The sequence below is a fragment of the Belonocnema kinseyi genome, chromosome 9, assembly GCF_010883055.1.
Source record: "Belonocnema kinseyi isolate 2016_QV_RU_SX_M_011 chromosome 9, B_treatae_v1, whole genome shotgun sequence".
Lineage (NCBI taxonomy): Eukaryota > Metazoa > Arthropoda > Insecta > Hymenoptera > Cynipidae > Belonocnema > Belonocnema kinseyi.
The window spans coordinates 109,411,072-109,423,454 of NC_046665.1; the positions used below are offsets into that span (position 1 = coordinate 109,411,072).

A 12,383-nucleotide genomic window follows, 5' to 3' on the forward strand; every position below is an offset into this window, starting at 1 on the left:
TTCGTTCGCAAAGTAACTTTTATTTTATTCAAAATTCGTCATTTTGGCTTGAAAATTTTTTTTTTTCGGTAAAGAAAATTTCATATGTTTTGGGTAAGAATATAAATGAGTGGTTAATAAATGAGACTGACCATTTTTACTTTAATTAATTTCTATTTCTTTTTTAATTAAGTTTTTATGAATTATCCTATTATACTTATTCAGATTTTTAAACTATAAAATTATAAGGAAGTGAAAAAGTAACTGTTTAGATAACTTGAAGTTTATTAATAATATATTCTAACATAAAAAAGTCACGTAACTGTAGCCAGTTACACAAAAAAAGTAATATAATAATAAAATAATAATAATAATGGGAAATAATAATATAATTTAATAATTTACTAAAAATAAATAAAGTTTTGTCCCACGCAGTTGGTGTTACTGCTTGGCCCTCGGCGTGCAGACATCTTGCAAGCTGACGTCACAAAATGAAATACCTAATTTCACTGGCTGCTTGCCGGCTTCCGGTTTTTTCTCAGATACCCGGAATTCCGATTCCCAAATGAAAAGAAAAAGGCATTAAAACATATCATTAAAACTCCTATTCCTAATTAGCACAACTATTCATTTTCCCAATAGCACATTATCCACAGCATCTTTAATTTTTGCCATATCCTCCGGGATTTGTGGACAGAACAGTGGGGCGTCTGTGCGGGCGTCTGTGGACGCATGACGTAATTGTATTGATCGAGGAAGAAGAGCCGAAAGTCGCGCATTCGCCATCTTGGTCGAATTGTGGAGTAGAAGAAGTAAGAGTGTCTCGCAGGTGCGGTGCGATTAGAACTGTAATCCGCGGCGATCCGTGCTTTAAGTAGTTTTATTGGGATTTGAACCCGTTTGTGAATTCGCTACCCATTTGGACGGACCAAGGTAAGTAGTTATTTCGAGGATCCGGGCTTCCGTGCGGATCTTTTTTCTTACGTGGAAGCCCCCCCAGGTTCCTTTCTGGCGGTTTCGCGAGTTCCGAAGTGCTACGAGTGTACCGTTAGTCCCAGAAGCCGGGGTCAAGTTCGGATTTATTCCGAGATGAATCTGGTTTTCGCAATTCTCCCGGAAAATCGGAAGACCGGATCAGGCAAAATTTCGGGAGAGAAGCCATTGTTTTGCTCGGGGTTTTGACATTGCTGAAAGGGGTTGGGTTCGACTCTCGTCTTCGGCGTCTCATTAAAGCCAGCGAGACCCGCTTTCGAATCCAAGGTCGTTTGCTCTGTCGCAAAGTCGTTGTTTCGAGATTGTCGGACAAAGGTTTTCCGTTGTCGGCCAGCGAACTCTGCACCCCCCATTGCCAATTTTTTTGCGTTTTATTCAATTGATCGTGGCGCGAGGACTGAAAAGAAGTTTTTCCGCCAACTCCTGGGGGATTCACGGCTTTTTAAAGCTGAGGGGACGAACGGAAGTTTGGAATTTCCGTTCTCGGGAAGGAACGCTTGGGATGTTTGACAGATTCGAGCGCTGCTGAGTCGTTCAAGATAACTCGTGGCGAGAGACATTATCGCTTAATTTGCAGAGGCAAGTCACCTTTCACGGTGCGTCGACGTTTCAACAAATTCCCCGAATTGGGCCCGACATCGACGGAATTTGTGTAAGAATTTTGAAGGAGCAGTTTTTTCACTCAGGGAGTTTTAAATTTCACTAATTTTGTGATTATTTCAAGTTTTTTCATTCTCCTGTCACTTTTCATCCATTCGGAGCAGTGTTTTTATTTCACAAGAGTCGTTTGAGACGAAAAACGTGGATTAGAGAGTGAAATTTTCGATTTTTGTGTGATCGTTTCATGGAGAAAAGGACCTAAACTCGAGGATTTGTGATTTTAACCCTTTTATGGTGAGAACGGATTGGAAATGACGCAGAGATTGCGGAGAAAGTATTTCTTGAATGGTGCAATAGTTTATTGTGTGATATTTATGGTTATTCGGTGATTATTTTAAATTTTTAATAGTGAGTGGGTTTACTATGAAAGTGAAACATTTTCCAAACGGTATTTTCTAGTTTGAGTTTTGAGAATACGAATAAACCTTGCTTCTAGTTGATCGTTTTCTAACCAATTTAACCTTGACTCTTCAATATATTGCACGTTTTGAATAGAATTTCAAATTAAATTTATCAATTTGGGATTTAAATTGAAATTATAATTGCCAAATTTTAGAAAAATTGACAGCAGATTCTTGAAAAGTATTTCACACTTCACGAGAGGGATTTTTTAAAAAGTTTATTGTCTTTTTTCAATTTTTTAAAAAATGTGTCAAGCCTTGTGCTCCAGAAATGCCGAGAAACCTTTCAACAAATGTTTTTATGTAGCAGATTTTGTTTATTACTCTCATTTTAGTATTAAAAAATCCTAACTTCCAATTCTCGATGAAATTTGCTTACAAATTATCTTCGTTTATTTTTAGTTTAGTATTTATTTTAGATTAGTCAATATTGTCCTTCATTAGTATTTTTTGCAAATTCTTTCATTCTGTTTACTTCTTTGCTTTTCAAGATTCATCATCAAATAATAAACATTTATTCAAATTTGTTTAAAAGTAGCTCAACGTACTTTAAAATATTGCCTTAAATAGATTCAAATTTGAGTATAGTTTAATTTTTTCGAATTTTTAGGTTTTTATTGTTTTTAAATTTTATCTTTCATGAAATATATATTTTTTTCTATACTGGAAGTATATGGTTTATTTTGTTGTAGTTTTTAATTTAGAAAATTTACTATTAAAAATTATGCGAGTTTATAGATTTTCAGTTTAAAATTTTTTAATTTTAAATATGTATAAATTAAAATTCTTAAATTCTGATTGTCTTCAATTTGGAAGGTTTAATACTAAAAGCTTGAATTTTGATTTATATAATTGTGGCATTTTAAACTGCCAATTGTTAAAATTGAAGAATTTTTAATTGCAAATCTTCAAAATTGAAGTTTAGATTTAAAGTTAGAGTTATTATTTCTGAAAATGTATGCATTGAAAGTTCTGCAATCTTGAAGATTTATATTTAAAAACTGTTAAATTTTACTCTTCTAATCATCAACTTTGAATTGTAATTTTTTACAATTTAAGAGATTTTAATTTGGAAAATTTACAATTAAAATTTTCGTAAGATTTAAATTTGAAATTTCATCAATTTGGAAGGATCGGAATAGTAAACTCTTGACTTTTGATTTTTAAATTAATCTCAATTGAAGAGTTTCCCATTGTAAATGTTTAAAATTGGAGAACTTTAGGTTGTAAATCTTTAAAATTAAAGAGTTTAATTTTGGAAATTCGGAATTAAAAGTTCTACAATGTTGAAGATTTTAAATTGAAAATACCCCAATTCGAGAAATTTGCAGTATTAAATTCTTAAATTTTAAAAATGTAGAAATAAAAATTCTTAAATTGTGATCTTCAAAATCATCAAAATTTAAGAATTTGTGTTTAAACTTTTTTTTAAATTGAACAGTTTTCTATTTTTATTCTTCAAGATCGTAGAATTTCAAAGTATAGATAATTGAAATAAAAGAGCTTGTTTGGATAAGTTACAATGGAAAATTGAGCAAGTTTTAAATTTAAACATTTTAATTTATTCATTTTTAAAATTAAGAATTTTAAACTGCAAATGTGAAGAAAAAAAATTTATTTATTGTAAATCTTTAAAATAGAAGAAATTTTTATTTTGAAAGTTTACAATTTTAAAGATTTATAATTGAAAATTTCCCAATTTTAAATAAAAATGCTTGAATTGTGATCTTCAAAGTCATCAAAATTTAAGAATTTTTATTTATACTTCTTTAAAATTAAAGAGTTTTTAATTTTAACAATCTAAATAAAAAAAACTGCAATTTCTAAGCTTTGCAATTAAAAATTCTTTCCTTTTGATCATTTACATTCGAAATTTCTTCAATTTGAAAGATTAAAAATTAGAAGATTGTGTTTTGATTTTCAAAATCATCGAAATTTAAACATTTTGATTTATATATTTTTACAAATTAAGAATTCTAAATTGCAAATTGTTAAAGATTAAAAATGTTTTATTTTAAATCTTTAAATCTACAAATTTAAATCTTCAACATTTTAAATTTGATATTATTCAATTTGAACAATTTTCAGTTTAAAATTCTTGAATTTTAAAGATATACGATTAAAAATTCTTAAGTTGTGAACATCAAATCATACAAATATAAGAATTTTTAATCACACATCTTTAAATGTAAAGAGTTTTAAAATTTCAAAATTGAAGATTTATCAATTGCAAATCGTGAAAATGGAAAGGTATTTAATTTTGAAAATTTGAAAAAGCTCTAATTACGGTGATTTACATTCGAAATTTCTTCAATTTTAAAGCTTTGTAATTAAAAACTTGACTTTTGGTTTCCAAAATCATCAAAATCTAAGAATTTTTATTTAAACATGTTTAAAATTGTTTAAAATAAATTTTCAAAATTGTGGAACTTTAAATTTTAAATCATTAATATGGAAGAGTTTACATTTCATACAAAAATTTCGTAATTTTCATGTTGTACATTTTTCAATACAAAATATTTAAAATTACAATATTTGGATAACGCCGGCAATTATCCGAAATTAGTAAATTTACTTAAAAAATAATAGAACCATTGTTCCTTTTACATATACAAAATTATTCTTTTCAAAATTAGAATATGCATGAACCCTCTTAATTATTGTAGCTTAAAAATTTAAAGTCAAACGTTAAAAATCGAGCCACTTGAATTTTAAAACTGTAGATGAGTGTTGAGTCTCAAAATGTTATTTTTAAATCTAAGCAAACAAAATTTGCAATGTTTTTGTATCGATTTCAAAATAAAATATTTAGGATTTAAATAAACTTTTTAGCTAAAATATTTTTCCGTTGAACTTATGCAAATTGAATTTTTTTGAAATGTAAAATATTTTAGAAGATCAAACTTAAAAATATTTTTAATTTCTTCAAAATACCATTGAAAAGACTAGTTTTGAATATACATTTAAGGTATTTTATTAAAATAATTTCAAAAACTGAAAAGATTAAAAAAAAATTATTTCGTCGTAATCAATTGCAAATCAATTTTTTATTTTTTAATTAAGAAAACGAACAGTTATTAAATATTTAGCAATATCTTACTGTTCTTTTAAGACGAGTAAATTGAATCAAAATATTGAAAAAATAAACAATTAAAACGAAATTGTTTGGCATAAAAGGCCGGGAATCGATAAACTTTGAGCGTTAACATTTTAATTGTTGTATTTACAAAATGTTTAATTTGTAAATGAAATTATTAAATTTTTATGTGTGAATAATAAGTGAACACTCCTTATTTTATTGACAAAATTTGAGTAATTATAAGAGGTATTTAGAAGCTTCGAAAAAATTCAAAATTAATTTAAAACTTGACATGATTTCAAATAATCTATATAAATATTTAAAGTGTGCGCACCGATAAAATTCGGCTATTCGTTCCGAAATTTCGGTTCAAAACCACAGCCTAACTTTAAAAAGTGTAGACTTTTGCAAATTTCAGGCAAAAATTCTAATATTAAGATTACCAGGAAAATTTAAAATTATTTTTCATTTTGACAAATTATTTTAAAGGAATATTTAAAAGTGTTTTTAAAGGATTTTGCAAAATTGTCAATAAAGAATGTGGAAGATTTGAAGGAAATTTTTAAAAAATTTGCAGGTTTTTCTAACAATACTGTAGTAAAAATTCGATAAATATCTTTTTAAATCGTTTTGAATATTCTCTTAAAATAATCCTTTGAAATGAAAAATCATTTTTAATTTTCCTAGGAATCTTAAGAAAATGTTTTTATTCTTTTAAAGCCTTTCACAATTCTTGAAAACGTTCTACACGTTTTGTTTGTAATCTACAAAAATCTGCATTTTATTTTAAATAAGGCTGTGGTCTAAAATAGAAATCATTTTAAGTTTTAAATTAATTTTTAATCATCAAAACTTCTAAATATATCTTCATTTAGCATTTGAATACCAAATTTTTGAATTAAAAAACTTTAAAAAATCCATTTTAAAAGTTAAAAATTAAAGAGTTCCGTTTTGAGTGCTTTAATATGTAGTTTATTTTTTATTACTTAGAATGACAGAATGTTTAGATTTAGAGTTTTAATGTTTTAATTTTATTGACCGTGAAAATTTTTTGCACCAACATTTTGCAACATTTTCTTTTTCATTTAAACTATTGTAACTATTCAGGACTCTTTACCACAATAAAAAATCAATAGCGATTTGAGTCTTGCAATGCACGTGCTATATGAGCACTATTGTTACTTTACTACGAGATATTCCAAATAAAGATTCAGTACATGTCATATGAGTATCATTCTTTGTGTATAAATTAAACCTTTTGCATACAAACATTGTTTTAAATTATCACTGAAATTAGGATTAATGTTGTTGCAACTTGGAGACTTGATAAGTAGGAAAGCAAATAGGGAAACAATTCTTCTATACATATTCATGATTGCAATATAGTAAATAAATCCGTAACAATTTCCAAAACGTGGAATTCTTATTAGAAAAACCGGAATTTTCGTGGAATTTTGAGCACCGGGAAAAAGCTTCTAAATATTTTCGTCAAAATATCGAACTTTTATATTTAATATATTTCGAAGTATAAAATTTATCCACTTCCGATAATTTGAGAGACATAAAAGTATAATTTTACTAACCAGAAAACAGATTTTCCCTTTATTAAAAAATCCTCCAGGGTGGCCGCTGTATAGGAAATACCGGGAATGACAGTGAATTTATTTTTTGACCGGGAATTTTACAACATTTTTAGAATAAAAATTGTTTTCAGCTTTGATTTCAACCGTTTTTAAATAATTAATTAAATTGTGATTTTTATCAATTATTATATCATTTAGTTTAGACTGCTTAATTCGAAAATCTTTCACTTTAAAAATTTTCCGATTTAGATTTTTAATTTTGAAAAGCAGATATTTTAGTTTAAAGAATTTAAAAATGCAGTTTTAAAGGTTAAAAAAATTTTTTAATTCTAAGTTTTTAAAATCGAAGATTTTTAAAAATAAAAAAACAAGGTGGCTGCCGGACCGGGAATTTTACTAATTTTCAGAAGAAAAATCTGCCAAAGTTCGATTTTAACAGTTTTTAAAATAATTAAAGTGCAGTTTTGAGAATTTAAACAATTAAAAATTAAAAGCATTTGAAGTTAAAATTTCCAGATTTTAACTGTTCCAATCCGAAAGTCTTGATAAGAATTGAAATTAACACATCACTTATTCCGATAATTTTATTTTTAAATACAATTTTTCCTGATTTATCAATAATATATTTTTAATTCAAAGTTTCAGGTATTCCTTTATATTATTTTTTTATATTAAATTTAATAAATAAATTTATTAATATATTATTTCTATTCATTTTTTCAGCTATTAAAAAATTTAAACGTGCGTTTTACTATTTTCCACTTAAAAATAAATCCATAATAATCTAGTCATAATTAAAGGTTTTTATTAAATTTAAAATATTGTGAGTTTAAATTATTTAATTTTTATCCCATTTAATTTGAAATTTCTTAATGTAGAAAAAAAAGAAGTATTTAATATTTAGCAATATTTCACTGTTTATTTAAGACGAGTAAATTGAAACCAAATATTTTTAAAAAAATAATTTGAAACTGATTTTTTTTACATAGAACGCTTTGAATCTTTAGATTTTCGAAGAACTTTTAATCTTTTAGTGTTACAATTTTAATTGTTTTATTTAAAAAGTGTTTAATTTATAAGTGAAATTGTTAAATTTTTACGCATAAATAACAATTGAACACTTATTATTTGTAGAAAATATTTGAGTAATTTTAAGAGATATGTAGAAGTTTTTAAATGATTCTAAATTGATTAAAAACTTGAAATTATTTCAAGTAATTTAAACGAAGTGTGTTAACATTTTTTCAGATCTTCTAAACATATTTTAAAATTAATCGAAATTTTCCTACAATTTTTGAAAATCCAGCAAATTAAATAAAATCCTTAAAATCTTCCGTGTTCTTCTTTGCTCATTTTTTAAATCTCTTAAAATCTTTTTAAACTTTCTGTTACAATAATTTTTCAAAGTGAAAAATCATTTTCAATTTTCCTAAGAATCAAATGGTAATTGTTATTCTTTTGTAGTCTTTCACAATTCTTAAAAAAATTATAAATTTTTTGTTTGAAATCTGCAAAAATCTCAATTTTATTTTAAATTCGGCTGTAAGTATTTCAAATTCTAAATTTAATTGGCATCTTTTTAAAACTTCTAAATATCTCTTAATATTACTCTAATATTTTACAAATAATAAATGTACTATTGTCATTTATAAATTCAAATTTAATTTTTTTTTTAATTTGCAGGATTTTCTAAAAGTTATAGAAAAAATTCAATTCATTTTAAAATATATTTAAAAGTTCTGACAACAAATTAAAAAATGATTTTGAATTTGGAAAAATTTAAAACCACTTCTAGATTTTGCAAGATTTTGAAATAAAATTTTAAAGCTTTTGAAAGATGCCTAGACTATGTCTAGCATAAAATTACTTAAAATAATATAATTTAAAATTTTTCAAGTTCATTGACTGATTTTTTGAATTAGAGCATTGAAAATGTTAACGTGGATTTATATTTTTGGCACTTAATTTGAATTTTTGAACTCTATATTTTATAAAAGTTCTTAATTTTCCAATTTATTTGCATTTCACTTAAAACTGTTCAATTTAAAAGTGTTAGGAAGTTCCAGTATATCGTTCATTGTTTATTACTTTATATGGAAAAATGTTTAGAATATAGTTTTATTTTTTAAATTTCATTGGCCGTGAAAAATGTTTGCGAGTCGGGAAAAAAACCGGGAATTTTCTTTTTTCGATTAAAACGACTTCCCTGTCATTGCTAAAAAAAAGTGTCAAATTGTGTCAATAATGTGCTATTATATTTTTGATTCAGAATTAATCTATATCTTTTTTGGTTGAAGGATCATTATTTTTAATTAAAAAGTCTAATATTATATTTTTATCCAGAATGCATGTTTGTTTTTGTTACAAATTTTACTATTAAATTGAAAATTCCACTATTTTCTTCAAATGTCATCTTTTCTGGTCGAAAATTTAAAGTTTTTGTTGGAATCCTCATCTTTTTGGATAGCAAGTTTATCCTTTTGGACAGAAAATTTATTTTAAGGTGGAAAAGTCATCTTTCTCTGTTAAAAGTTCAACTGTCTTCTAATATATTCATTTTTTTGCTTTGAAAATTCAACTAGTGAAACTATTTTGAGTTGAAAATTTATCTTTCTTGGTTAAAAATTAACTTTTTTATTGAACTTAGTATTTTTGAATAAAAAATTAGTCCCTTTGATTTAAAAATTCATCTTTTTGTAGAAAAATGTTGTTTTTTTCTGATTGAAAGTGAATTGTTGTCCATTAAAAAGTCCATTATTATATTATTTATTCAGAACTCATCCCTTTTTGTTTCAATCGTACTCTGGTGAAAAATTTGATTGATATGTTAAAAATTAAACTTTTCCGACCAAATTAAATTTTTTGTTCGAAAATTCAATTGTTTGATTGAAAATTCGTCATTTTTATAGAAAATCCGGCTTTTTTGATTGAAAATTTATCTTTTAGTACAAAATCGTATTTCTATCGTTGAAAGTTAATTCTTTTTAATTGGGCAGTTTCCTATTATATTTTTTCCCCAGAAAGATACTTTTTTTTTCTCATCTTTTCTGGTGGAAAATTCAACATTTTCGTTGCACAGTAATCTTTTGGGATTGAAAATTCATCATCTGCAAGAAACACAATTTTTTTTGGTTTAAAATTCCATTTTCTTCTAAATTATTCGCCTGTTTGCCTTAAAAATTCATCTTTTTAGTTTAAGTTTAATCTTTTAGTTTTAAAATTTTATCATTTGGATGAAGATTCGTCTTTGTAATTAAAAAATTAAAATTTTCGTTGAAAATTCAATTGTTTAATTGAACATTCTTTTTAATTGGACAGTTTCCTATTATTTTTGTTCTAGAATGCTACTTTTTTAAGTTAAAAACTGATTTATTTTGTGGAAAATGCATCTACTTTTTTAAAAACTCGTATTTTCTGGTTGAAAATTCAAATTTTCGTTGTACAATAATCTTTTGGGATAGAAAATTGATCTTTTTTGATTAAAAATTCAATTTCTGCTAGAAAAGCAATCTTTTTTTGGTTTATAATTCAACTTTCTTCTCAAATATTCGACTGCTCGTCTTGAAAATTCAACTATTTTGTTTAAACTTCGTCTTTTAGTTTAAACATTCTATAGATTGGATGAAGATTCATCTTCGTAGGTGGAAAATTAAACTTTTTGATTAAAAGTTTAAATTTTGGTTGAAAATTCATCTGTTTGGGTTGAAAATTCCATTATTTTGTTGAAAATGCAATATATTTCGACATGAAGTCTTAGAAATATGATGCCCACATTGTTGCTATCAAAAATTATGTATTGCCCTATTATTCGTCTATTTTCCTCTTCTTTTTTTTTTTAAGTCACCCATTATTTTTGGTATCATTTGGGCTGTGAAGTCTGCAAAGGACTCTAAATTTTCAACACAATTTACGAGCAATATTTTGCACAAGATCAATCACGTTTTCTAATTGATGATTCTATTATCCACCACTAGCAGGAAAATAAAGAAAAATTCCTTTTCGTAGAGTAAGACAATAAATAAGCAAAGAAGATACTAAGAGACAAGTGATTGAACTTGTATCTGGAAGGATGTCTTTAAACTTGTGGGTCATACAATGACCGATTATCTCTAAAGTTGATGACTCATCAAGGATGAAAGAACAAGTTCGTCAAGGTGTAGAAAAATTCTGAATAATTTTTATCGCTGATTTGATGAGTCGGTTCCAAAAGAATCTTGTGAAAAAGTTTTTTTTTTTTTTACCAGTTATTCAACGGATTTATTATATTATTTTCAAGGACGTCAGAAAGGAACCTAATTATGCATTCGGAAAGTGGTGTCATTGAAAAAGGCGGCATATTCAATTTGTTGTTGACGTTCTGCTTTTCTTTTATTTTCAGACAAAGGGTTCGTTCGTTGGGTCTGAGTAGTACTAAATGGTTGCCTGCAGACAGCATGTCTACTCTGTCGGGGATTGTGTCGAAGGGGGAGAAAGGAAAATCCAAGTTTCAGTCATTAGATATCAATAGTTTGTACCGAGTTAGCAGGGTGAGTATCAGAATGACCTCAATTGTTTAAAAGGCCTCACAGACCGTCTATATCCTCTATTGTACTCTAAATTTAAATTTCTTCTTGAATTTTTTTTTTTTAAACCTTGAAAACCTGAAAATGTCTTTGAATTTCTCAGGAGAACCATGAATTTGAATCTTTGTTTTGATTTTAAAACAGTTTTCGAGGGGTTAACCACTGGGGTTTTGAGTATACGCCAGATTTCAAAGATTTTATAATATTTAAAAGGATTTCGGACAATTCACAGAGTTCACGGATTTCAAAGATTTAAAAGGGATTTTAAAAAGGGTGGTCAGTACACCAGATGTCAAAGATTTCACAATATTTTTAAGATTTTAAAATGAATGCAAAAGATTTCACAAAGATTTTGCAATTATTTTAATAATTTCAAAAAAATATAAAAGATTTCACAAATATTTAAAAAAAATTTATAAAAATTCCAAAAAGATATCAAATTCAACGATTTCAAAAAGTGTGCAATACACCAGATTTCAAAGATTTCAAAACATTTGAAAGATTTTAAACGGTTTCAAAACTTTTTTTTTTTTTGAATATTTCAAAGATCTTACCAGAATTTTAAAAGATTTCAAATATTTTAATTATTTTAAATGAATACAAAAGATTCCAAAGATTTTACCACAATTTAAAAAGATTTTAATAATTTCAATTGAATACAAAATATTTCTGAGATATTTCAAAGGTTTTACAAAAATTTTCAAATATTTCAAATATTTTCATTATTTCAATTGAATACAACAGATTTCTCAAATATTTGAAAGATTTTACCAAAATTTAAAAAGATTTCAAAGATTTTACCAAAAATTTAAAAGATTTCAAAGATTTTAATGATTTTAATTGTATACAAAAGATTTCTCTAATATTTCCAAGATTTTACCAACATTTTAAAAGGTTTCATAGGTTTTAATCATTTCAATTGAATAAAAAAGATTTCTCAAATATTTTAATTATTTCAATTGAATACAAAAGATTCTACAAATATTTCAAAAGATTTCAGAAATATTTCAAAGATTTTACCAATATTTTAAAAGATTTCAAATATTTTAATTATTTCAATTAAATACAAAATCTTTCTAAAATATTTCAAAGATTTTACCAAAATTTTAAAAGATTTTAATAATTT

General features: G+C 25.8%; 1 protein-coding gene across 11 annotated transcripts in view; it reads left to right on the forward strand.

The window, feature by feature from the left end:
- The first annotated feature begins 529 nt into the window (after nt 1-529).
- The window catches only part of LOC117180868 (protein PRRC2C), a 102,610-nt gene continuing 90,756 nt past the window's right edge, over nt 530-12,383 (forward strand). For 6 of the 11 annotated variants that reach the window (XM_033373421.1, XM_033373424.1, XM_033373418.1 and 3 more), the window contains exons 1-2: nt 532-912; nt 11,074-11,221. In XM_033373421.1, the coding sequence (XP_033229312.1) occupies nt 11,129-11,221 (93 nt within the window). In that variant the 5' untranslated portion in view covers nt 532-912; nt 11,074-11,128. Of the gene's footprint in view, nt 913-11,073; nt 11,222-12,383 lie in introns of all 11 variants that reach the window. The other 5 variants (XM_033373423.1, XM_033373422.1, XM_033373419.1 and 2 more) reach the window with 2 other exon arrangements.